Source organism: Hippopotamus amphibius, chromosome 7, assembly GCF_030028045.1.
Source record: "Hippopotamus amphibius kiboko isolate mHipAmp2 chromosome 7, mHipAmp2.hap2, whole genome shotgun sequence".
Taxonomy (NCBI): Eukaryota; Metazoa; Chordata; class Mammalia; order Artiodactyla; family Hippopotamidae; genus Hippopotamus; species Hippopotamus amphibius.
The window spans coordinates 6,589,513-6,613,117 of NC_080192.1; the positions used below are offsets into that span (position 1 = coordinate 6,589,513).

Below are 23,605 nucleotides of genomic sequence, written 5' to 3' on the forward strand. Positions count from 1 at the left end.
ACCTGACACCATTTAAAAATAACATAACAGCCCCTTTACTCTCCTGAAGTGAATTCACAGGTGATATCATCCACCTATACAGAATTTCTTGGAAAATCAACACAAATCTTAAAAAAAAACAAAAATCAACGCAAAGCTCCAACTACGTTATAAAAGCAAAAAAGGAAAGGACTTTGTAAAACGATGCACGTTTCAGGATGTACATGCTGGTCCCAGGGCCCCTAGAGGGGAGCGCCAGGAGCTTGCACAGACGCAGGGGCCCAGGGCTGGCGCAGACCCCAGTGCCGCCCGCCGCCCGGGCTCTGCCGACAGGAGCGCGGGTCTCCCCGGCGGGACCCGGTTCCCTTGGCTACATCGCAGGTGGGCTGCTGCCAATTCCATGTTTCTTTACACCGGGCAGGAAGTCCTGCGTGTTCATACAGGGAACGGAGCGAAACCCAGCATCGGAGAATCGCAACCGGCGCCTCCGCCCTGGGAAGGTCGCGGACGTGGAGGGGCGGGGGGGTGGGGTGGCGCCGCACCCTGTCCCCCCTCCACGTGGCCGGATCCCGGCCGTTCATACAACCGGACACCACCCCGCCGAGCGCCGCAGTGCCTCTGCAGGAGGGTCGCGCCGCTGACAGCCACGGAGTTAGATCATATCAGTTAAGGGCCCCACGGTTGCGGTAGTTTAATTATTTAAACGACATTTTTACACTTCACCTTCTCCGTGTGGAGGCGCGAAAGGGCCTGAGCTCCCGCGGTCCTCGGGCCCCTTCCCGGTGCCCCCGCAGCTGCCCTCCGCGGTCCGGCCGCCGGGGACTGGGTCCTGGTCTCCGCGCTCCTTCCCGGTACCTCTGCGAGGTGGGGCTTACGGGTCCCGTTTGACCACTGAGAATTGGGGGCCCGGCCAGAGCCCCACCGCAGCTGCGCAACGGGCACCCGGATTTCCCTCGTCGGTCTGGTGCCCCGCGCTCACCAGCTCGTCTCTCCGCAGACCTTCTGATGCCAGATTGTTCATCGTGGTGTGACGTTCCGTCAAGAGGACGCAGCTCCACTCGCGGTGTTTCACTTAGAAAACAACAGCGGTAACTCACAGGGCGCTTAGTCCATGCTCGGCGCTGTTCTAAAGGCGTTGCGGGTTTGTTTTCTGGTTTGTTTTTGCTTTTTCCACCGTCTCATGTATTTTTCGTGTATGCGGCACATCTGCATTGAATGCCTACTTCAAGCCAGGGTCGGTGCTGGAGGCGGAGGCTGAGGCTGCGTCCGCGCAAAGGCAAGTCCACGTTTTGCGAACACTGTTTAACCCCCGCAACGGCCTACGTTCTCTGCTTGTTTGCGAAGGTCATACTGCCTAGCGGTGTGACCCGCGAGCCCGGAGATCCTCCCGCCGCCACGTGAACATCGCGATATAAGCTGCAGAAACAGCCTACTGGGTGTCGCACGAATCCTTGTTTCTGAGCTATCGGCAAACAGGTAGCATCACTCCGCAGTCACAGAAGTACCAAACTGTAAAGAGCGAGCTATACTCGCTTACTCCAGGCCCAACCCTCACATGAACAGCAGTGCAGTTTCTGCTAAAGCCCAACCTTCCTACTACACGTGATTCCTGAATCCCTGTTATCACAGCCCAGTTTCTACTTCTACGCTTTATTCTACTTTTCAAGCTTTAGGGGGACGGGCAGATCGCAACTCCCAGGCATCCCGCAAAGTAGGCGGGTCACCTCGGGGACAACCTTTACCCGTTCAAAAATTCGTCTCACATTAGCAGTGAGGATTCGGGCGTCACCCCGAATCGTTATTTTCCTTACTCATAAGTTTAAGGCATAAAAATGTATACATATTACTTCCTAGGTAATGAATCCCATTCTCATTTGCCGTACGGTGAGCACTAAAGTTGCCTGTCGAACCCAGAACATCGTTCCTTTGAAGTTTGTCTTCTTCATTTAATTTTTTTCGGTTGCTTTTTATTTTATTTATTCGTCTTGAGAGAGAGGGAACTGTAGAGCTAAGACCCGCCGTATGCAGATAAGCAGCGGGCGTCGCAAAGGCTCACGGGTAGCGCCCCGCCCCTTCCGGTCCTTGCTCGGTCTGATCCGTCGCGAGAGTTCGTCAGCCGAACGCCGGAAGCCGCTAGTCGCTCGGTAGCGGCCGAAGGGGCGGGCTCGAGGGCTGAGGGACCCTGAGCTGCTCGCGGCTCGCTCGGCGGTGCAAGATGGCGGACATCTCCCTGGACGAGCTCATCCGGAAGCGAGGGGCTGCTGTGAAGGGGAGGTGAGCGGCCTTTTCTACTTTCGGGCTTCAGGGCCCGAGTCCGAGCGGGGCTCGGGGCGGAGGAGGGAACGGCCCTGGCGCGACTCGGAGGGCCGTCTGCGCCCGCCCCCTGCCGCAGCCGCGCTCCTCATTGGCCCGGCCGCCCACTGGCTGCGGGCGCCGTCGCTCCGGCGGGCCGGGTTGAGGGGGCCGGGTTGAGGGGGCCGGGGGGGCGCAGCCGGCGGAGGGGCAGGGCGGGCGGGAGCGGCCCAGGGGGCGGCGGCGGGGACGCGCGGCCCGGGGCCCGGAGGGTCTTCCCCGGCGCGGCCGCTGCTCTGAGGAGACGGGCGCTGCTCGGGGGGCTGAGCGCGGCCTTAGCGTTAGGACGACGGGAGGTGCGCGGTGAAGGGACTTGCTCCGCGCCGCCGGTCTGCTGCTGCCGCAGCCGAGACCCAGGCCCTGCCCTTTAGTCTCCAGCTCGTGCGCCTGCCTCCCCTCTGTTAACACTCGCCTCCCTTCGTGCGGCCTTTCAGCTCCTCCAAGCGCTTCGCTGCCCAGACGGGCTCGTCTGCCCCTTTCGCCGTCCCGGCGGCAGCTGTGAGTGTTTGCCCGGTTTTCCGGATGAGGAGCTCGAGGCGGAGGGAGTTGCCCGAAGCCACGCAGAGCTGAGATGGGTGCCGAGTGCACTTCACGAGCTGGCTGAGGTGGCCTCAGGCTGGGGCAGGAAAACAGGTGGGACGGAGCGGGAGGCCGGCCGTTTCTGCGTGGTTCTCCGAAGAGGTGGTTATGTATCTGGGTGAGGAGTCGCGGGGATGGTTTGCCCCATCCCCATTTCTGTGCCCCAGACTTCCACTGGACCCTCAGATACCGTGAGTCGTCCCCAGGCTTTGTGAGCTCCAGTTCACCTGTATGAGAAGGTGGGAACTTTGGCCGTGGTTTTGCAGCACCTTAGTTGAGATGTCCTTGTAAACAGCGGGTTGTGAGGATAGATCCTGTTTTCTCAGACGTTCGTTCAGCAGAGGTGTGTTAGTACTGCCTCTGGCTCGAAAATGGATTCTTTGAGTATTTGAAAGGTACCCCCCGCCCTCACTTTTACACCCATATTCGCTACAGCTGCCTCCGCCACCACGGAATTCACCAGCCAGCACTCCACCTGGCTGCTGGTTCCTAATAGGCACACAGCGTTCATTTCCTCTACCGTTATCTGTGAGTCGTTCTTTCCTAGGTCTTCTCTCTAGTGACTGGTGTGGAGTTGGTGCTGGGTCCTCTGGCCGCTTCTAAGCCCGTCCAGGTTTCACAGGTTTGCTCGACAGTTGCTGGATGAGCCAGCTTCCCAGGACCTGCGCTTCCTGCAGTCACTCCCCTCAGTTCCTGACTGCAGGCGGTGTGTACTTTTTTTGCTGTTGATGTGTGCGGAGTCTTGTGTTGGGCCTTGGGGGGAAATGCAGGGAAGAGGGGATGTGTGGATCCCTGAAAAGAGCAGAGACTGGGCAGCCAGGCAGGCCTGGTCCCTTGTTGGGTTCTGTGCCTCCCTGGCCGGGGGACTTCTGAGCTGGGCACTTTCCTCATTTGCGAAAATCGTTCCTGGCAGCTGGTTGAGAGGATTAAATATGAGAATATAAGAATGTATATTTTAAAGTTGTACCACGTAGTAAGTGTTCAGCAAATGACGTTAAAGGTGTAGAAGCCCAAATCCCTTCTCCCAGGGGACATAATAGGTAAGCATTGGGGTCCTAGAGTCAGACTGCCAGGTTTCAATCCCTGCGTCTCCCACTTTCCATATGATCTTATGAAAATTACTTAACCATTCCATGCCTCTCTTTCCTTATGTATAAAGCATGGGTAATATGTACTTCATTAGGTATTGTCAGGACTAAGTGAATTACCGTATCTAAAGTACATCAGAAAGCATCTGATGGGTACTGAGTGCCCAATAGATGTTAGCTATCATCATCATCGTTAATGAAGGCTTTTAAGTAAAGAAGTAACATCCAATCTTCATGGTGGGAATATTGCTTTGCTATTATGTGAAGATTGGATTGGGGGAAGTGCAGGCAAAGAGAGTGTAGAGGAAATGGGACTGTGTGCTATGTTTGGGTTAAACCTGCGGGAAACTCCTTTTTTTTTTTTTTTTTGCTTGCACAGCCAACAGAGGGAAAAACTAGATGTGGGGGGAGGGAGTTCCCATCAAGAACTGTGAAACATCTGAACAAATTTCAGTGAACAAATGTCATTTTCTACAGTTAACAAATGTTATTTTACATGCTTCCTGGAAGAAGTCACCTTACTGGAAACTTTGGTTTAATGTTGCATGGCTATCCCATGAAGAACTTTGTGCTTAATAATTTAGGAAGAACCTATGACCATCTCAGAAAACTTCTTTCCTCTTCTTAGTGGAAATAGCAAAGGACTTGAGCCTGTGGAAGTGTAAATAACCCCTTCTCACAGGTCGTGGAATGTGCTTGTTCTTCAGAGCAGCCACTCTGTTTTGCATTCATTGCACCACATAAGTCAAGAAAGGTGTCATTATCATGATTACCTGCCCTCCAGTTAATCATCAAAAGGTTCCTTAATTAATATGAAAGTAGAGAAAGGAGGGAATGATTTTATGATACTGCATCCAGGCCATGGTGAGATGCTGTCCTTGCCAACACACAGCACATTTCTAGTGGCTGCAGTTGTTCAAGACCCATAGATGAGTCTCCCCAAGGCAGCATGGGCACCAGCTGCAGTGTGGGCCTGCTCCTCTTGTCCATTTCTTCCTTGAGATGTGAGAGTATCACTGATTTGGTTAGGCAAGGCACCCCCTCTTTGGTTTGCTTAGTTCAAGCCTCAGAAGATAGCTATTGTCACTGCCTCCACGTAGTTAGATGAAGGTGACAGGCAGCCTTAGTAGGGAAGTTGGGCCTTAATGTGCTGGAGGTGAGCAGCTCTGGGCCAGATGCCCATGTGAGAGTCCTTGGAGCTGTGGGGATAGGTTAGGGAACTTTCCAGTTCATGCCAGGGCTCTGGTCCTGGTGCTCACTGCTGGTTTCCTCATTGAAATAAGGTAAAGGAAATTAGACCTAAAACAAAGAGGAGGGAAATGAGTTGTTACATTAGCTTGGAAGGGAAGAATTATAATTTAAAATGAAACATCTGCACAAGACTCTTGGAGGGTACTGAGATCGCGTCTGTTTTTCCTTGTGTCTCTAAAGCACATAGTCCAGAATTGACCCTTATTAATTGTTAGAACTAAACTATTTCTTCCTAAGATGACCTCAACACACACGTTCTAACCCAGAGAATCCCATGGATTAAAATCCACTTTAGAATAGTCCAGGGTACCCCTCGTGGGCCTGAATCCTTTGAACTGGACATCTGTCCAGAGTCAGCTGCCACTCTGCTCTGCATAGGTAGATCCGAGAGGGTGAGGCATTCCTAGCCCCAGACAGACCCTGCCTGGTCATGTGTATGCCAGGCTACAGTAGGCAACTTGGGGAGAGGGGTCAGGCTCCAGTGGGTGTTTGCCCTCTCGCCCGCACCACTCTTCCTAGGCACTGGTGGAGTACCTGCTGAGCGTTTGGAAGCAGTGCACAGTTGCACTGTTTCAGGTGTGACGGGGCAGGGCAGTTAAGAGACTTGCTTAAAACTTCCCTCTCTCCCCCTCCCAAACATTTGCTGAGGCCAAAAGCACGGAATGTGTTTTGGGAACATCACATAGTCTGCCATGGGAGGTGAGGCTACAGGCAGTGGGGGCCAGAAAGGGGGTTCCACTGAGGGGTTGGGCTTTGTTAGGGAGCCCATAGCAGTTCTTGGAGCGAGAGGGTAACATAACTGGCTCTGTGTTTTGGAGACCTGCTTCTAGCAGCAGTGTTTATTTGAAAAATTCCTGATGACTAATGCTTGCCATATAAGCGGTACTGCTGCCTGCTGGGATGAATAGCTGTCTTTTCATGTGGGGAGAGGAGCAATGATTATAAAAAGCCTGAACACTGAAACCCCCTAAAGCTGCTCATGAAAGGAGTTGAAAGAACTGGTGTAACCAGGGAACTGAATATATGGAATTGAGGGAAAGTAGCTTACTTGTGCTCCTACATCCACAACTGTATCACTTTCCTCCCCAAAATGTACCTTTTGTGTTGTTCAAATAGATAAGAATACCAGCAGGGGGCATCTTGGCGGTCTTTCTTGCTAGACACGCAGTATGGTGTGTGGGTCTCTGGTGAGTACACTGTTCCTCAGCCTCAGTGTGTGTGCTCATCCTCTGGTCACTAGAGGTGTCCCTGGATGTGACTGGAGTCCTCATTTTTTCCTTAGCTTGGGGACAGTATTCAGCCTTCCTTAGCTCTTCGAGTCTTGTTCTTTATTTTTGACCCACACTTGATTTATTGGTATTTTAAGTAGGTATAGTGAAGTTCAGATCCAGCCTTCACCATTATAGCTCTGTTTTTTGAGATAGTTACTCTTCTTGAGTCTCAGTTTCCTCATCCATAAAAGGTGAAGAATAACCTACTTCTCAGTGTTGTGAGGATTAAAGGAGATGCGTCAAAGTTTATGGTCCTGTAGTAAGTGCTGGAAACTGTTAGCTGAGAGTGCCGTCTTTGTAAAATCTGTCATAAACCCTGGTAGCCAGTTGACCCTTATGTGGCCATGGCAGACATTGCTTATCAACCATAGACTTCTGTGACTTCCCCATACAGCACTTCAGACAGCCATTACAAATGATCAGAGAGGGGGATTGTTGAGGAATATGAATAACTCAAGGTTGCAGAGGGCCCTCCTTCTGCAAAGGGGTTGCTATTCAGGCCCAGTTAGAATGAACCAGAAAACTTTTGAATCTGCCCCTTTCTTCATTCTCTGATCAGGGCTATGAATTTTGTTTTCAAGAATCTCATTGTTGGACTTCCTAGGTGGCGGAGTGGTAAAGAATCCTCCTGCCAATGCAGGGGACACGGGTTCGAGCCCTGCCTTGGGAAGATTCCACATGCCACGGAGCAATTAAGCCCGTGCGCCACAACTATTGAGCCTGTGCTCTAGAGCCTGTGAGCCACAACTATTGAGCCCATGTGCTGCAGCTATTGAAGCCCACGCGCCTAGGGCCTGTGCTCCAAAACAAGAGAAGCCACTACAATGAGGAGCCCGTGCACCACAGTGAAGAGTAGCCCCCGCTCGCAGCAACTGGAGAAAGCCCGTGTGCAGCAATGAAGACCCAGTGCAGCCAATAAATAAATAAAATAAATAATTTAAAAAAATATATTAAAAAAAAAGAATCTCATTGTTCCTTTAATTATTGAAAATAGTTGCTTTCAATAGCTTTTTTTTCCCCCTTGGCGATAATGTTTAATTGCTTGAAAGACTGGTGAAATTGGGATGACCTGACTTTTTGAAAGCATAATTGATGCCATGGAGTCTGGATTTGCCCAATTTTATGGTATTGTAAAATCATGGTGTATCACACTATAAGATCATCCCACCTTCTGTAGTTATAAATATCAGGAACCTTTGGTGGGAGTACCCTGTTGATGGTAGGAGATGGGATTTGGAGAAGACAGATGAAGATAGGAAGTCTTCATTCCGGACAGGCTCAAGTTTGGATTAGAATGTGTCTGACCTCTACTGTGTGGTGGACCTGGTCATCAGTGACGTCTTCCACTGTCAGTTTAATGCAGCCTGGTTCCCTTTGTAATGTCCACTCAGAGACCAGCTGCTTTCGCTTCCCAGAGGCCTTTCCTGAAGCTTCCTGCAGCTTGGCAGGATCCTTGTGGGTCCCACTCTTGGGGTAAGGGCCAGGGTGGCCCTGTGCCTTGGCTGTGTGGGTGCCCCTCTATTAGCTGGGAGAGCAATTGGTGGCCAGGGTCCTAGCAGGGCACTGGACCAGTTGGTGAGGGCTGGGTGGAGGACTGCCCTTTTCAGGGGCAGTCTTCTCTAAGAGAAGCCCTTCCAGGGCAGCCATCCCTTCTCCTGTCTTACCTCCCCTGGGGCTTGGTGTAAGAAAGAGGGAAGCTTGGAATCTGTTATAATGGAAAGAGCCTGGAGTCTGGGGTCCAGTCCCAGCCATGCCACTAGCTCTTTGATTTGGTTTTTCCTTTGTAAGATGGAAGTGATGGCAGGTAATCTCAGAGATTGTGAGCCTAAAAGGAGAATGTAAGATAGGAGTCCTGTAGGGTCCCTGACCTAGCTCTTTGAGCCTTTGTCTTTCCCTTGGGGCAGTGTTGACTTGGGGGAGGAGATGTAGGATATACCCCCTGGGAAGCTCTTAATCCTGTGGGAGATGCAGGCTTGTAAACGTCATTGTGATGCTGCATGGTAAGTGCTTTAATAGAAGCTTTGTCTGGTGCTGTGAGGGCTCCAAGGAGGGAGCCTTCAGCTGTGGAAGTGATATGGGCGAAGTGAAGGAATGCTCTTGAGGGTGGGGAAATGGGGAAAACTTAAATGCCTTCTCAGCTCCCTCCCCCTCTGCAAGGGTGAAGAAGCTGTGGGCTGTAGGGCGCGCTTTCCACATTTGGTTTGCCTAGGATGCCCTTTGACACTATTTCCAGAAACCCTGAGCCACCTCTGAGCCCTCCCACAGCTCCACAGACTTAGGACCTTCCTCTCCTAGGGCAGGATGGTGCTGATTATTTATCTGTATGTCCCGTGCCCTACCCCCGTAGTGTGGAGTCCTGTTCTTCACCATGCTCTTTTGGTACCCAAGGCCTCTACTTTCAGAGGGTTCCAGTGCTTGATGAGTGAAGAATTCCATCTGGAATGCTTTCCACTGACTCGGGTTTCATCTGGATGTGGATGGTAAATGTTGATCTAAATCTTTTCCCTCGTTTTATGAGTAAGCCTTCAGTAGTAGCCCCGGGGCTGAACCAACAGCCTGTTGCTTTTGTTTGGTGGGCATCATTAGATGTAGGGAGTTGAAAGCATTAAAAACAAACAAACAAAAACCCAGTGGGGACACCTCACCTGCCAGTCGGTCCTGGGGCTAGGGCTTTGTTATGACATTCATGTCGTTTCCTTCACAAATACCAAGGGCCCCTCAGTGCAGCTACAGGTTTCTGTGGTCACCTTAAAGCAGAGTCTCACTGTTGCCTGTGGCTTTGCAGGCTACAAAGCCTAGGGTAGCCCTGTTCAGGAAGAATAGATGCTCCCTGCTGCACACAGCTGTTTCCCTCTCCCTGGTCGTGTGCACTGGCCTCCCTAAACACATCATTCCTTTGGGCCTTGCTTTTTTAAGCACCTCAGTCTCCCGGAGTCTCTACATGAGAAAATAGAGCAGGGACGGACAAGCAGTTCCACCCACCCACCTTAAACGTAATCTGACTGATGCTGTGAATGACCCCTTCCACACTCTCTTCCACCCATTTTTTTTTTTTTAATATAAACCCACTGGAAAGTACATAAATCCTAAAGTAATCTGCCATTTTTCAAAGAAAAATAGTATTGTGCATCACTGCCTTCAGTCTGGCTCTGGCATAGTAGAGGCAGCAGGTGTTCTTCTGCTGTGCTTAGAATAACAAGAGGAAGGTCCAGGTTTTCTTTTACTTGGTGCCAGGAAGACTCACCTTTGGGTGCACTCCTGCTGTTAGCAGAGGAGCTGGTGGACAGTCTCATTCCAGCTGGTTGAGAAAGAATGAAGCAGTAGGAGAACCCAGAGGCTTACCCACTGTGAAGGATGCCTCCTGGGAGGCCTGGGCAGTGATGTGGGCATGGTATAGGAACTTGTTTATTCAGCAGTTTTACCTTCTAACTCCAGGTCAGAGATTCACTACGCAGCTGCTCTTCAGGATCACCTGTGGAGGGAAAAATTCATGTGCCCAGGCCTTCACCCAAATTTTGGACTCAGTAGCTCTGGGGTGGGGTTTAGAGAACTGTATTTTTTTGTTAGTCTGTCTGTCTTCCTTCCTTCCTTCCTTCCTTCCTTCCTTTCTTCCTTTCTTTCTTTCTCTTTTTTAGAGAGAGCGCTATATTTTTGAGAAGCTTCTTAGACGTTTCTTATACTGAGCCAGGGCTCAACAATACTTACAAAGCACAGGGCCCCATCCACCCCTTCCCTCCCAGCCCAGCGTGGGGAGAGAAAAGAACACAAAGGATAATAGGCACAAAGAAGGGCTGTCCTGGAAGAATCAGAGAGTGTTTCCCAAAGAGGACGTGTGGAAGTCGGTGTCCCCAGGTAGGGTGTCTGCCACAGGAGGAGTGTGGCTGGAGGCCTCATGGTGAGGTGGGCAGGTGGGGTGAGGCAGAAGCCCACAGGGAGCACTTCCAGGATTGTTCTTGAAGGGGGTCTTCTGTTTACTCTCAAGCCATTGAAGAGCCAACAAAGAAGCCCCAAAAGAGAATGGGGCTTGTTTAATGGAGTTTTGTTCCTTTCCAATTTTAACAGTTTCTGGATTTGACATTTTTGTTGTTGCAGAGTGTGATAAATACACATTTGGTCTTTGTCCCTGGCACACAGTTTCTAAAACCCTTGGAGTTTCCTGAGTGGTAAGGGTGATAGGAGCATCTTTTGTTCTAATAAAGTAGCTCTTGGTGGACCCCTAGGTAGCTTCAGGATGGGGCTGGTCGCCAGAAGGACCTAGGCATGATCAGCCTATGGGAACTTGCCGCTCCACCCCACTCCCACCCTGGACCTCCAGGGAGAAAAGAAGGGCTAGAGACTGAGCTTATCAGCAGTAGCCAGTGATTTGCTCAATTATGCGTAGATAATGGAACCTCCATAGAAACTCCTGTACAATTGAGTATGGAGAAATTTGGGGTTGGTGAACACAACCATGTGCCAGGAGGGTGGTGCTGCCATACCCCTTCCCCATACCTAGCCTCACACATCTCTGCTATTTGGCTGTTCTTGAGTTGTATCATTTATAATAAACTAGTAATAATAAGTAAACTGTTTTCCAGAGTCCTGTGAACTATTCTAGCAAATTATCTAACTTGAGGAGGAGAGGGTCGTGTGAACCCTCCATTTATAGTCTGTTGATCAGATGCACAGGAAGCCCAGGACTTGGAATTAGCCTCTGACTTCCGGGCAGTCTTGTGGGACTGAGCCTTTAACTTGTGGAGTCTGTGCCAGCTCTGGGTAGTTATTGTCAGAATTGAGCTGTCAGACACCCAGTTGGTGTCTAGAGAGTTAGAGAATTGGTTGGTGTAAGGAAAAGACCTACACATTTGGAGTCAGAGTGTTGTGAATAGGAACAGTTCAGACAGAGTGATTATTTTTCTTTCTACAAAGTCTTTATGTCTTAGTCTGCTAGTCCTCTGGCTCCAAGCCAGACCCGTGTGTTGGCAGCCTGGCTGGCTGGCTGGCTTGCTTGCTTTTTAATATTTATTTATTTAGGCTGTGCTGGGTCTTGGTTGCAGCATGTAGACTTCTTAGTTGGGGCATGCAGTCGGGATCTAGTTCCCCAACCAGGGATCAAACCTGGGCCCCCTGCTTTGGGAGCATGGAGTCTTAACCACTGGATCACCAGGGAAGTCCTGTAAGTTGGCTTTCTTGATCCCAGCCAGTGGGGGTGTCTGCCGACCCTGGAGGCATGAGGCTGCCAGAGGCCAGCTGGGCACCCTTTGTTAATTATTTACTGTCTCCAAGCCTGTTTCTTCCACTGTAAAAGGGGCATAGTAATGCCCGCTTCACAGGGGGCTGAGAGTGCTGATTGAGAGCAAGGATTTGGAAGAACTTTGGAAACTGAAGTTGTTCTTCAGGTGTGTGTGGTTATGATATCTGGGGAATATGCTTATTTTATTTGGTATGGTTTGGAGGTTATTGTCCATCGTAGTGTCTAAAAACACCTGTTCTGCCCCTCCTTCCTAACTTTGTTTACAATGCAGAGTTAAAAATTATAAGACTACAAAAGAAGCCTCTATATAGAGTTAATTGTTTCCTCTGACAGGGAGCAGCCTTCTGGTTTCTCCAGGGCTTCCTTTGTTCCCAGTATTACCATGGCTCTGTTTCCACAGGCTACTGTTTATCCAGATCCTCTTAATATTGCAGTTTTTATTTGCAGGCTCAATGCTAGACCAGGAGTTGGAGGTGTCCGATCTCGTGTTGGGATCCAACAGAGCCTTCTCAACCAGCCAGCACGCACAGCCACCTTCCAGCAGAGATTTGATGCTCGGCAAAAGATTGGCCTCTCAGATGCTCGGCTCAAGCTGGGAGTCAAGGATGCCCGGGAAAAGCTTTTGCAGAAAGATGCCCGGTTCCGGATCAAAGGGAAAGTGCAGGATGCCAGAGAGATGCTGAACTCCCGCAAGCAGCAGAGCACGGTGCCCCAGAAGCCCCACCAGGTGGCTGATGCCCGGGAGAAGATCAGCTTGAAGCGAAATTCCCCTGCTGCCTTCGTGAACCCACCCATCGGGACAGTGACCCCTGCTCTGAAGCTCACTAAAACCATCCAGGTAGGTTGTGACTCCTGTCACAAATTCCTGGAAACCAGTAACAACTATAGATTCAGGCAGGGACCAGGGACCAGGAGTGTTTAGGCAAAATGACAGTTCCCCCAGCTGTTTGTATAGTAACCATATGAGAAGGGCAAGATATCATCTCAGTTTCATGTAAAAGAAGCAGGGTGGTGGTGGGGTGTCCAGAGACATTAAGTGAGATAGTGGTAGAGGGAAGAGAAAGGAAAGGACAAAACATTTGTTGAGCTCGTGCTATGTGGCAGGCACTTAGCATTCCTCACTGCAACCGTGGATTATTACCCCAGTTTTATGAAAGAAGAACCTAAGTCTCAGAGATGTGAGTAATTGTGCGCAGTTACACAGCCTGTCAGTGGAGGACCAGGATGGAAACCTAGTCAAACCGGGCTCTTAGTGCAGGGTCCTGGCCACCCGCACAGCCGCCACCCCAAAGGGAATGGAAACAATATTGTTTAATCTTCACAGCAACTCTGGTAATAGGAATGGCAGCAGCAGTGAACATTTATTAAGCCAGGTTCACTGAGCCCAGCAAATGCGTTGTCACAGGAGCTCTGGGGTGATGAGTCTTGCGTTGCTTTCCTGCTTTGGGCATGAGCCACTCTTGTAGGGCCTTTTGCCGCAGACCAAAACTGAGTGCACACTGTATTTAAGTTCAGTGATCCTGTACTCATAGAGAATGCACGTGGGCCGCATGGGATGAATTATGACCACTGGGTGTTTCTAGGTTCCGCAGCAGAAGGCCATGGCACCAATTCACGCCCATGCTGCTGGAATGAGGATCAACGTCGTCAATAACCACCAGGCCAAACAGGTGGAGTGAGAGTGTGTGTGTGCATGTGTGTGTACACACATGTGTTTTGATGCGGCCTTCCAAGTGGATTAACTGAGGCCTGGCCCAAGATTCCAGCGTGAAGAGTTGGAGGAGGGATTAATTACATTTGACGCTTTTTGCAGTTTATGAGTTTTAAAAAGAAATTTCTTTTTTAATTAGTTTATCTATTTATTTATTTATTGGCTGTGTTGGGTCTTCATGGCTGTGTGTGGGCTTTCTCTAGTTGCAGTGAGTGGGGGCTACTCTTCATTGTGGTGCGGAGACTTCTCATTGAGGTGGCTTCTCTTGTTGCAGAGTACAGGCTCTAGGCACATGGGCTTCAGTAGTTGTGGCACACAGGCGTTGTTGCTTCGTGGCATGTGGAATCTTCCTGGACCAGGGCTCGAACCTGTGACCCCTGCATTGGCAGGCAGATTCATAACCACTGTGCCACCAGGGAAGTCCCAAAAAGAAAGTCTTTTTGAAAGTTTTTTCCTTTTTTTTTTTCCCTTAAGATTTGCAAAACACGGAAAGATTAAGGAGAGGGAAAAAAGTCTTCGTGTTCTGGCTCTCCAGAGCCAACCCCTGTTGAAATTCTGCCCTGGTTCCTTCATGTGTGTGCGCACCTGTGTGTATGTGAGAGAGAGAAAGATTATTATTTATTTAATGCATAGTTGTAGTTGTGATTATGTTATTATCCAATTTCATGTTCTGTTTTCACTTTATAACTCATTTTTCTGTAATTCACATTTACTATAAATATTTTAATAACTGCCTGTTCTGTTGAGTTGACATTCTGATGTATTTCAACCATTTTCCTGTAAGTTTCACTGTTAGAAATCCTTCTATGAACATCTTTGAGGATAAAGCTCTTTCAAGAGTTCGGGTTGTTTCTATAGGCCAGATTGCCTGGCACAGACTTTCTAAGGCAAAGGATATAAACAGACATTTTAGGGACCCTTGATAGGTATTGCCCACTTGTAGAAAGGTACTTCTGATGTAACTGGAATTTCAGAACTTTCATTGGGCCCTTGTGGGCAGGGAGGAAGCCTGCCAGGACTTGAGCCCCAGTCTCCCAGGCCAGTTTCCCTAGGTACTGCCCCTGCACCCACTTCTCCCTCCATCTTGCTTACTGTAGCCCTCACCTCCCTGCTGTCCTTACTCCAGATGTCTGTTGAGAGCCTGTATGCCACATTAGCTTATATTTCTTTATTTTCAGAATTTATATGACCTGGATGAAGATGATGATGTTATAGCTCCCATTCCTAGTAAACAGATGAAATTTGCAGCCTCAGGCAGCTTTCTCCACCATGTGGTATGGTATCTTATGTTCTTCGTACACTCTGTGTGTCTGATCAGGTGCGTGAGAGAGGTGGTGGAGAGTAGGGCCTTTCAGTTCAGAAATATGCCTTCATTTGGGTCATGAGATTATCAGAACAAGAACTAGTCCAACCCCTGGTTTTTATAAGTGCTGAGACCAGCGTGCCCACTGACTCGTTCAAGATCCCGTAGATAGTGAGGGGTGGAGCTGCAGCTCCCAACTGCTGTATTTGAGGCACTTCAGGGGACATGTGGATGGTCCCACAGGACAAAATCACATTTTATTTCCTTTGTGGCAGGACATTCTGCCTGTTCCCCTTCCTTCCATAGTCAGCAGCTCTGGCCTCATTCTTGAATCTGGATTCCCTTGTTGGTATGTTCACAAGAATAAACTGAGCCTTGCCTGAAGGCTCCACCAGGTGCAGCCTGCATGTGGGGAAAGCTTGATGGACTAGGATGCTGAGGTACCCTACAGAGAGGGAAAGGAAGTGGTATCTGGGAACAACAGGGAGCTCTGAACATCACGCTCAGCTCAGTGCATGCGGCCAAATTACACTTAGGGAGGCAAGTGGGTGCCCAAGCTAAGTGCCTTTGTTTGGTCTTCAGAGACCCAGAGGCTCAGTTTTGGTCACTGCACTGAACATGTGGACCAATTTCTTGGTTACCATTGAAGCTCTCAACGTGATGTATGAAGCTGAATGATGCCAGTTTGTTACAAAGGGACTGGGCCTTTCCAATCATTAGAGTGCTTGGGTCTGTTACCAAGGGGGCTATTAGCTAACTCAGTTGGTGGCTAACCCTAATAGGAAAAAAATCCTGTGTTTATGTTAACTTAGTTAAGGCTTCCCTTCCTTCCCAGCTTGTGAAATGGGTAACATTACCCCTATTTTTTCTTTCTTTATTTGTTTATTTTTGGCTGCGTTGTGTCTTCCTTGCTGCACAGGGGCTTTCTCTAGTTGTGGAGAGTGGGGGCTGTTCATTGTGGTGTACAGGCTTCTCAGTGTGGTGGCCTCTGTTGTGGCGGAGCATGGGCTTTTGGCACGCGACCTCAGTAGTTGTGGCACACGGACTTAGCTGCTCTGCGGCATGTGGGATCTTTGAGGACCAAGGCTCGAACCCGTGTTCCCTGCATTGGCAGGTGGATTCCTAACCCCTGCACAACCAGGGAAGCCCCTGTTACCCCTATTTTATGGATGAGGAATTAGGCACAAAGAGGCTAAATAAATCTCAGCTTGTAAGTAGTGGATCTAGAATTTAAGCCCTAAGCAGTCTGGCTCTCAGGCTATATGTTTAACCACTACACTCTACTGGCTCTTGAGACTCAGAAAGGAGCTTGAGAAATGTGGGATTCAGCGTGAATCTAGATTCATCTGGATTGGGAGAAGCTGGTGAATTGACCCTGTCCCATAATCCGCCTGTCTGGCTGCCACATTCCTCCTTTCTCCCTGAGTCAGTGCCTGGTAGACACTGTCCTAAGTCAGCAAGACCACCTGCCACTTCTGCCTCATGCATTTTTTCCCCTCATACACATTAGAACCAGGGAGTTCACTGGTTTATATTTCCAAGGGGTCACATCCCCAGTTAGAGGTGGGGGGCGGGAGGGGACAACACTCTTTCTGCTGGTCTGCATGTAGATGACTCTGCCAGCATGTCCCCTACAGTGTGGGAGCTGAGGAGGCAGGGCTGCATGGTTCCTCTGTGTGGCTGGAACAGGGACCAGAGAGCTGGGAGTCTGGGCCTTCTTAAGAGTGAGTTCCTATTCCCAGCCAGCCCATTGTGATAGAAGCATATCTGGGAATGAACTTGACCCCAAGCTTTTGGCCTCTGACTTTTATAAAGTCTAAATGGTATGGGTGAGCCTTTGGCTCATGTTCAGAACTGCTTGGAAGCTTCTTGCCAAGGGCTTCCAACACTGGAAAATGGCTTCTGTGAACACATGTGCAGGCTGTTTTTCTCTCCTCCTGCCCCTTCGCTGGCAGCTGGCACCTTTCTGGCTTTCGATTGATAATGGAATTGTGGAGGTGGGAGGCCTTTAAATTGGGGGTTGCCAGCTCCCTGAGGCACCTGGGTCCCTAGGTTCTCAGATTCCTGTTTTCCTCTTTGTTTAGTCTGGGGTGAGCAGTTCCAAGCTTTCTGTGTCCAAGGCCCTTCCTCTGACCAAAGTGGTCCAGAATGATGCATACACAGCTCCTGCTCTCCCCTCCTCTGTTCGCACAAAAGCCTTGACCACCATGTCCCGGACATTAGTGAACAAGGAGGAGCCCCCCAAAGAGCTGGCGCCTGCTGAGGTGAGTTGAAGGTGACGGAGAGGAAGTGACCACACTAGTTGAGAGTTAGTCTGTGCTGGGCGGGCAGTGTGCTGTGTGTGTCCTGTTGGGTCCTCATAGTGCCTCTGTGACGTAGGTGTTGCCACCCCCATGTTACACATGAGCAAACAAGACCCGGTGGCCCCTGCCCTCAGATAGCTCATAGGCAAGTAGGGAAAACAGAGCTGCAAACAGAGCACTGTGCCTGGTGACACAACAGAGGGCTGCCAGGAGTGCTGAGGAAAGAGCATCTAATTCCACTGGACAGATACAGGAAGGCTTTAAGGAGAAAGTGACACCTGAGCTGGGCAGGTCTTAAAATGTGAATGGCATTCCAGGCAGAGGCTCGGGCCTGAACGGGCCTGGCATATTTGGGAAGTGATGAGAGGTTCCATTCCTTAGCAGAGGGTGATGGGGGCATGATTAGAGGGGCCCAGTCATAACCGGCCCCCCGTGGGTGTTTCCTCTGGGCCTTCGTGGTCATTTGCCTGAAGTGAATTCTGCTGTTCGAGCACACAGCTGTTCTGACTTCCAGTAACATTCTTTTGTCTGTGGCAGCCTGTCCTCAGCCCTTTGGAAGGCACCAAGATGACCGTGAATAATCTGCACCCTCGAGTTACCGAGGAGGACATTGTTGTGAGTACTATGGCCTGCCCGAATTTCAGATCTCAAGCCACTTCTGTTTCAAGGGTTCCCAAGACCACCCCCAGGTTAGCTGATTCTCTAAGAGGACTCACAGGGCTTAGCATAGAGTTGTATCGGGGCTAAGATTCATTATAGGATACAAAGCAAAACCAGCAGAGGGAAAATGCTCCTGGGTCAAAGGCTGGAGAAAACCAGACTCAAACTTCTGGAGTCCTCTTCCTGTGGAGTCACACAGGATGCACTTTGTTCTGCCAGTAATTGGTTGTAACGACACGTGTGAAACCAGGGAACCTCATTAGAGACTCCGTGCCCAGAGTTTTTATCAGGGACTGGTCATGTAGGCACCCTCTGCCTAACACACACCAAAGTTCCTGACTCAGAAGGAAAGCAAGTGTTTAGCATAAACCACATTGTTTGCACAGTTTAGGCTCAGTGTGCCACTCTTAGGGTGATGGGAGCCCTCCCAGAATCCAAGTTCCCAGATGCCAGCCAAGGGCCAACCTTGGAAGCAGGCGTTGCAGAGGAGAGCAGTCAAGCCAGCTGTGTTAACCCTTTTCCTCACAGCTTCTAAACCAGAGCCGGGGGAATTCCCTGGTGGTACAGTGGTTAGGACTTGGCACTTCACTGCCGGGGCCTGGGTTCAATCCCTGGTCGGGAAACTAAGATCGTTCAAGCTGTTCAGTGTGGGCCCCCTTCCCCCCCCCCCCAAAAAAAAGAGCCAGGTGCAATCTCAGGGCCAGGGGATTGTGCTAGAATGGGATCCTTTAGTCCCACTGTGCAAAATCCATGTTCATATTTTCCTGAGAGTCTTTGGAATTTTTGCCTCCTTTAGGGGTTTCCATGATGGCTCCAAAGTAAAAGGAATGCGATGGACTGGTGTTATCTGGTGATTGGCCCCTCTGGATTGCCCTTCTGGTCCATCCTTTCCCCCCACCCTTGGCAGTCATGGCAAAACCCAATTCAGGTACCTGGTGAAGAGTGGCCCAGAATCAGCCAGGACTTCTTTTCAACCTCATTTTCATTCAGGCACCAATAAGACTGTTAAAGAATCCAGGTACCCCTTTTACTCAACTGTTAGATCACAGAGTGAATGCAGCTGGACTCCAGCCTCTCCCTGAAACTGAGTCCCAGGTTCCGTAACAGCCCACACTGGCCACCATGTTTGTTAATGGTTTTCATTGTGAAACACAAGTGCTGTGTGATCATTTTGTGAATGGTGCCCATGAGAATGGAAATTGCTGCCTACCTTGTGTAATACTTGACAAATTAGAATTAAAGCAGTTTTTCCTGATTATAAAAGTAATACTAGCTATTATTTACTGAGTAGTAATAGCTGTTATTATTTATATACTTACTATGTGGCAGACATTTTGTATGCAGGATCTTTGAAATTACAGAGTAGTGAAAAACTAATCACTGGTAATGATCACTGCTCATAGTAAACTGCCAATAATAGTCACCCTCACCTCTTTTCTACCCAAATAGGTAATGTTAAAAACTAATAAATTAGGATCGCACTTAGTGTTCAGTTCTGTATCTTGGTTTTGATATATAGCATTTTCCCTTTCATTGTTAGAAAATCACACAACGACCTTTTCATAAATCTTCTGTTTGTCCTCATAACAATTGTCCTCATAACAACCTTGTGAAGGCAGTTGCAGGTGAAGAGATGGCTTGGGTGCTACTCAGCCTTTGCAGTCTGTGTCCACGTTGTGTTCCCTGTCTGGCCTCAGTCTCCTGGTCTGTGAAAGGAGGAGGGCTTGGAGCTGGAGTAAATGACGATGTTGACACACGTGTACAGAGCACTGCCTTGAAAGTGCCCTCAGTCCAGCCAAACCAAAATGGTTGGCCACCCTGCATAGAACTCCAGAGCTGTGTTTCTAACTGATTTCCAGGTGATATATTAGCTACTGTCTTTGATGAGCCTGTGTGTCTGTCCATTCTCATAACAGAGGACTCTGACAGAAATTCCATTTTCTATAACTATAACTCTTGTTGAGGAAGTCGGCACTGAGGCAAGAGGACTTTGGGGGTGAGTTGGAGTCACAGGGACTCCAAGGCTTGTAAGCCCAGACTCATTTCTCACTGCCAGCACAGCTTGTCCCCTCATCTGGTCCCACATGAGGCCTGTGGATGTCCCAGGAGCACCACCTAAAATGGAGCCTCCCAAAGTCTTGGCTGCTGGGCATGTTCAGTCAGAGCACAGCCACCAGTCAACCCAGAGCCCTGTGAGGAGTGTGTGGCAGGCAGGGAGGATGCCTGCCTGAAATTCTCCCCCAGCCCTAACCCCTCTTGTTCTTCACAGGAGCTTTTTTGTGTCTGTGGAGCCCTGAAGCGAGCTCGGCTGGTGCATCCTGGGGTAGCAGAGGTCGTCTTTGTGAAGAAGGACGATGCCATCACTGCATATAAGAAGTATAACAACCGGTGTCTGGATGGTAAGTCAGGGAGAAAGCAGCCACCTCACTGCTGCTCCTCATGGCTCACAGCAGGCCCTCGGAGAAAGCCTTCCTCTCAGACTGGTGGGTGGGTGTCCTGACACATCTAAGCCCTCGGGGCCTCCTGTGCACTGAGAACAAGCAGAAGTGTTGTGTTTGTAACTGAAGTAGAGTTGATTTACAATGTTGTGTTAGTTTCAGATATGCAGCACAGTGATTCAGGTATATACAAGGATGAGTCAAAAATTATCCACACTCTGGCTGTGCAGCCAACAGAAGTTTTAATATAACCGGATTGTGGATAATTTTTGACTCACCCTCGTGTGTGTGTGTGTGTGTGTGTGTGTGTGTGTATTCTTTTCTGATTCTTTTCCCATATATAGGTCATTACAAAATATTGAGTATACTTCCCTGTGCTATGCTATACAGTAGATCCTTGTTGGTTATCTCAACCTCTGCTTTTTTATTGGATTATTTAATCCATTCACATTTTATTTGGCTTTGTTTTGCATTATATGAATATTTTCTAGTGCAGTATTTTAGTTCCTTTAATGATGTTTTTCCACTATATTTTTTGAGTCAATTTCTTAATGGTTGCTCAAGGGTTTACAGTCTACATTGTAGGTTATCAGAATCTATTTCAGATTAGTATTAATGCAGTTGCAGTGAGATTTAGAAATGTTACTCCTATAGGGCTCTATTCCCTCTTCCCCTCTTTTTGTGCTGTTATTGTTATACTATATAAAGTGGGAATCCAGTACTTGTAAGGTTAATCCTTCATGGACGAAATAGAAAACATACACTTCTGAATCTTTTTTTCACTTGATTTTATACCGTAAGCATTTTCCCTTACTGCTTGCTTCACAGACAAGTTTGGATTGCTTCATGCTAAGTCCACTTTCTCCCTTACTTCGACTCTGCTCTCCTCCTGCACGAAGTGAGGTCTGTTGCCACTTGGCTTCGTGGTGCTGTCACTGCCAAGGTTTCACGGACCTCATAACCCTGGGGTTTTCTTAGTCTCTGGGCTGTGTGGAAACCTGACAGCCCCATCCCTAGCTGTGAAGCCAGAGCTGCCAGTGGTGGATGCTTTGACTCCTGGTAATGAACGTGGCAGTCCCTGTCCTTTTGTGTGAGGAGCTAAGGTCTCATTGCAGAGCCTTTTCTTTTTTGGTTTTTCAGGGCAACCAATGAAATGCAACCTCCACATGAATGGGAACGTTATCACCTCCGACCAGCCCATCCTGCTGTAAGTTCCAAAGGCAGAGGTGCTGGGGACCTGCTGGAGCGCTTCTGCCTGTGTACTCTGCGTGATCACCTCTCTGCTCTGAGAGCTACGTTGCCTGCCTCACAGCTACGTTACATTTCCTCTGCTGTGGTGGCTGGCAGGCAGCTAGTCAGGAAGCTTAAATTTGTAGAGTGGCTTCTCACATCATTTCTGCAGGGGAATGATCCACAGGGGTTAACATTAAGACCTCCTTTCCAGGCTTATAATTTAGAAACACCTGAGAAGAAAGTGGCGAGCAGGCCAGTTGTGTCCCTCTTTGCACAACTGTGCGTGCATTGTCCAGGTGAGCCGAAAGCCCTGCCTCCTCGTGATTGACTCTCATGGGGGCAGTGCTGGGTGCTACCCCTTGTTTTGTTACACACCCAGGCATGCATGCCTGGCCCAGGACTAAGGACTTTTTGAAGCCTGAGATGCAGAAAATGTCTAGACTGACATGCAAAAGAAAGTCCTTTTGTAGACAAGGAGAAAGAGACCTAGGGAGAATATTAGGCTTGCCAAGGTAGGGGGAGGTAGTGTGGGGCAGGCCTGAAATAGACTTTAAAATTTAGAAAGACTGCAATTTGAACCCTGGATATTGAATTGTGTGGTTTAGATAAGTTTCTTAAACTGTGTTCCAGGATTAAGTTGTATTCTGAATAATGTGGGTTTTGTGACCTAGTGAGTTTGGGAACCACTGAGCTAAACCCAGTTAAATCTACAAGACTTCTCAGAACGTGTAATATGCTGGTGTGTGTTTGGCCATCCCTGAGGGACATACAGTGTTTCCTAAACTTAAAACCGCAGATCATAGCAGACTGCATCTCAATTTTCTCATCAGCAAATTTGAAAAATGATAAGTTTGCTATGAGAAATGGAGTAAAAGGGTACGGAAAGCAGTGTGTTTGGTACCCAGCTTACAATAGATCCTCAGCTAATGGTGGGACCGCTCTCCACCTAAGGGAAAACCGACCAAGATTTTGGCTCTTCTCTGCTCTCTACAGACGGCTGAGCGACAGCCCCTCAGTGAAAAAGGAAAGTGAGCTGCCTCGCAGGGTGAATTCTGCCGCCTCCTCCAACCCTCCTGCTGAAGTGGACCCTGACACCATCCTGAAGGCGCTTTTCAAGTCTTCGGGGGCCTCTGTGACCACACAGCCCACAGAATTCAAAATCAAACTTTGAGCTGGGGAGTGAGACAGCCAGAAGCGGGGGCAGAGGAGGGTGGCTCTGTTTCCCAAAACAAAGATTGTGACCAATGGGCCATTGGACTGGAGGCCCCTGAGCGTGGGAAGGGTCGCCGGGGGTAGAGAGCTTCCTCACTGGACGGTACCCGCCTTTCTGTGTTGTGTTTTGCCCTGTGCTCTCCTGTATGTTCACATTTCCTGTAGTATGTTTCTTCTCTCTCTGCCTCATCACCACAGTAGGCTTGTGTTGCTCAGTGTTGCTCCCTAAACTCAGCCTCAAATTCATTTTTTTATCTGGAAATGGTGCCCTAAATTCTCTGGGTAGCCTTGTGGCCCCATGGAATGCAGGGCAGGGGCTGTATGAAGGACACTGCTTTCTTCAGGGGTGAGGGTTTGACTCCCCTTTCTCTTTTTTAAACTTTTCAAGCAAAGCGGGGAGTGGAAGCCCCTGCCTTCCTAACAGGAACCAGGTCAGCTCAAGAGCTATGCCACTGACTCTCCTGGTCAGTGGAGATGGCCAGGTGGGGATCAGGTCACCCCTTGTCCTCTCACCACAGTTGGCTCCAGACCACTGTGGTCTGGAGAGGGCCCTGTGGCGAGGGCAGGGTGAGGCTGCTGCTCTGCTAGGAATAGTGCACCCCTAGCTCTTGGTTTGGGGGACCTGTACTGTCTCAGCCCAGAGTAAATGCTTGAGTTCACACTTCCCTTTTCCCTTGAGCTGTGCCGAGTGCCCTACCCCAGCTCTGGGGCTTCTGGGTGACAGTGCTGGGAGGGGCTTCATCTTTAGCCTCCCATTTCCCACCCAGTACAGCACTGTCACACCCTAGTTTTGGTGCAAATGCCAGCTCTCTGCTAGTTGTGTGTTTCAAAGGGTCTGCCTCCCCATTCTGTGACACTGGGGGTCTGAGGGGTTATTTGAATAGGAGACGTTGGCTTGCTCCTAGGTTTTTGTTTTCCTGGCCTCAGGTGCGTACAGGACAATGGTCAGGGATGCTGAGAGATGGCATATATCCAGCAGCCACCCCAGGGCA

At 49.5% G+C, this 23,605-nt stretch overlaps 1 protein-coding gene and 1 non-coding gene across 2 annotated transcripts; one reads left to right on the forward strand and one right to left on the reverse strand.

Moving 5' to 3' along the window:
* Nucleotides 1-1,657: 1,657 nt before the first annotated feature.
* On the reverse strand, nucleotides 1,658-1,807 carry LOC130857949 (U12 minor spliceosomal RNA). The gene has a single exon (XR_009054940.1). It is a non-coding gene; the product is annotated as a U12 minor spliceosomal RNA (small nuclear RNA).
* Nucleotides 1,808-1,810: 3 nt separating this feature from the next.
* POLDIP3 (DNA polymerase delta interacting protein 3) lies at nucleotides 1,811-22,714 on the forward strand. The gene is made up of 9 exons (XM_057741672.1): nucleotides 1,811-2,253; nucleotides 12,201-12,591; nucleotides 13,337-13,423; nucleotides 14,643-14,738; nucleotides 16,852-17,031; nucleotides 17,608-17,685; nucleotides 20,000-20,129; nucleotides 21,309-21,375; nucleotides 22,395-22,714. Exons 1-9 carry the CDS (start codon nucleotides 2,195-2,197, stop codon nucleotides 22,570-22,572), a joined length of 1,266 nt encoding a protein of 421 aa, XP_057597655.1. The 5' UTR covers nucleotides 1,811-2,194; the 3' UTR covers nucleotides 22,573-22,714.
* Nucleotides 22,715-23,605: the final 891 nt, after the last annotated feature.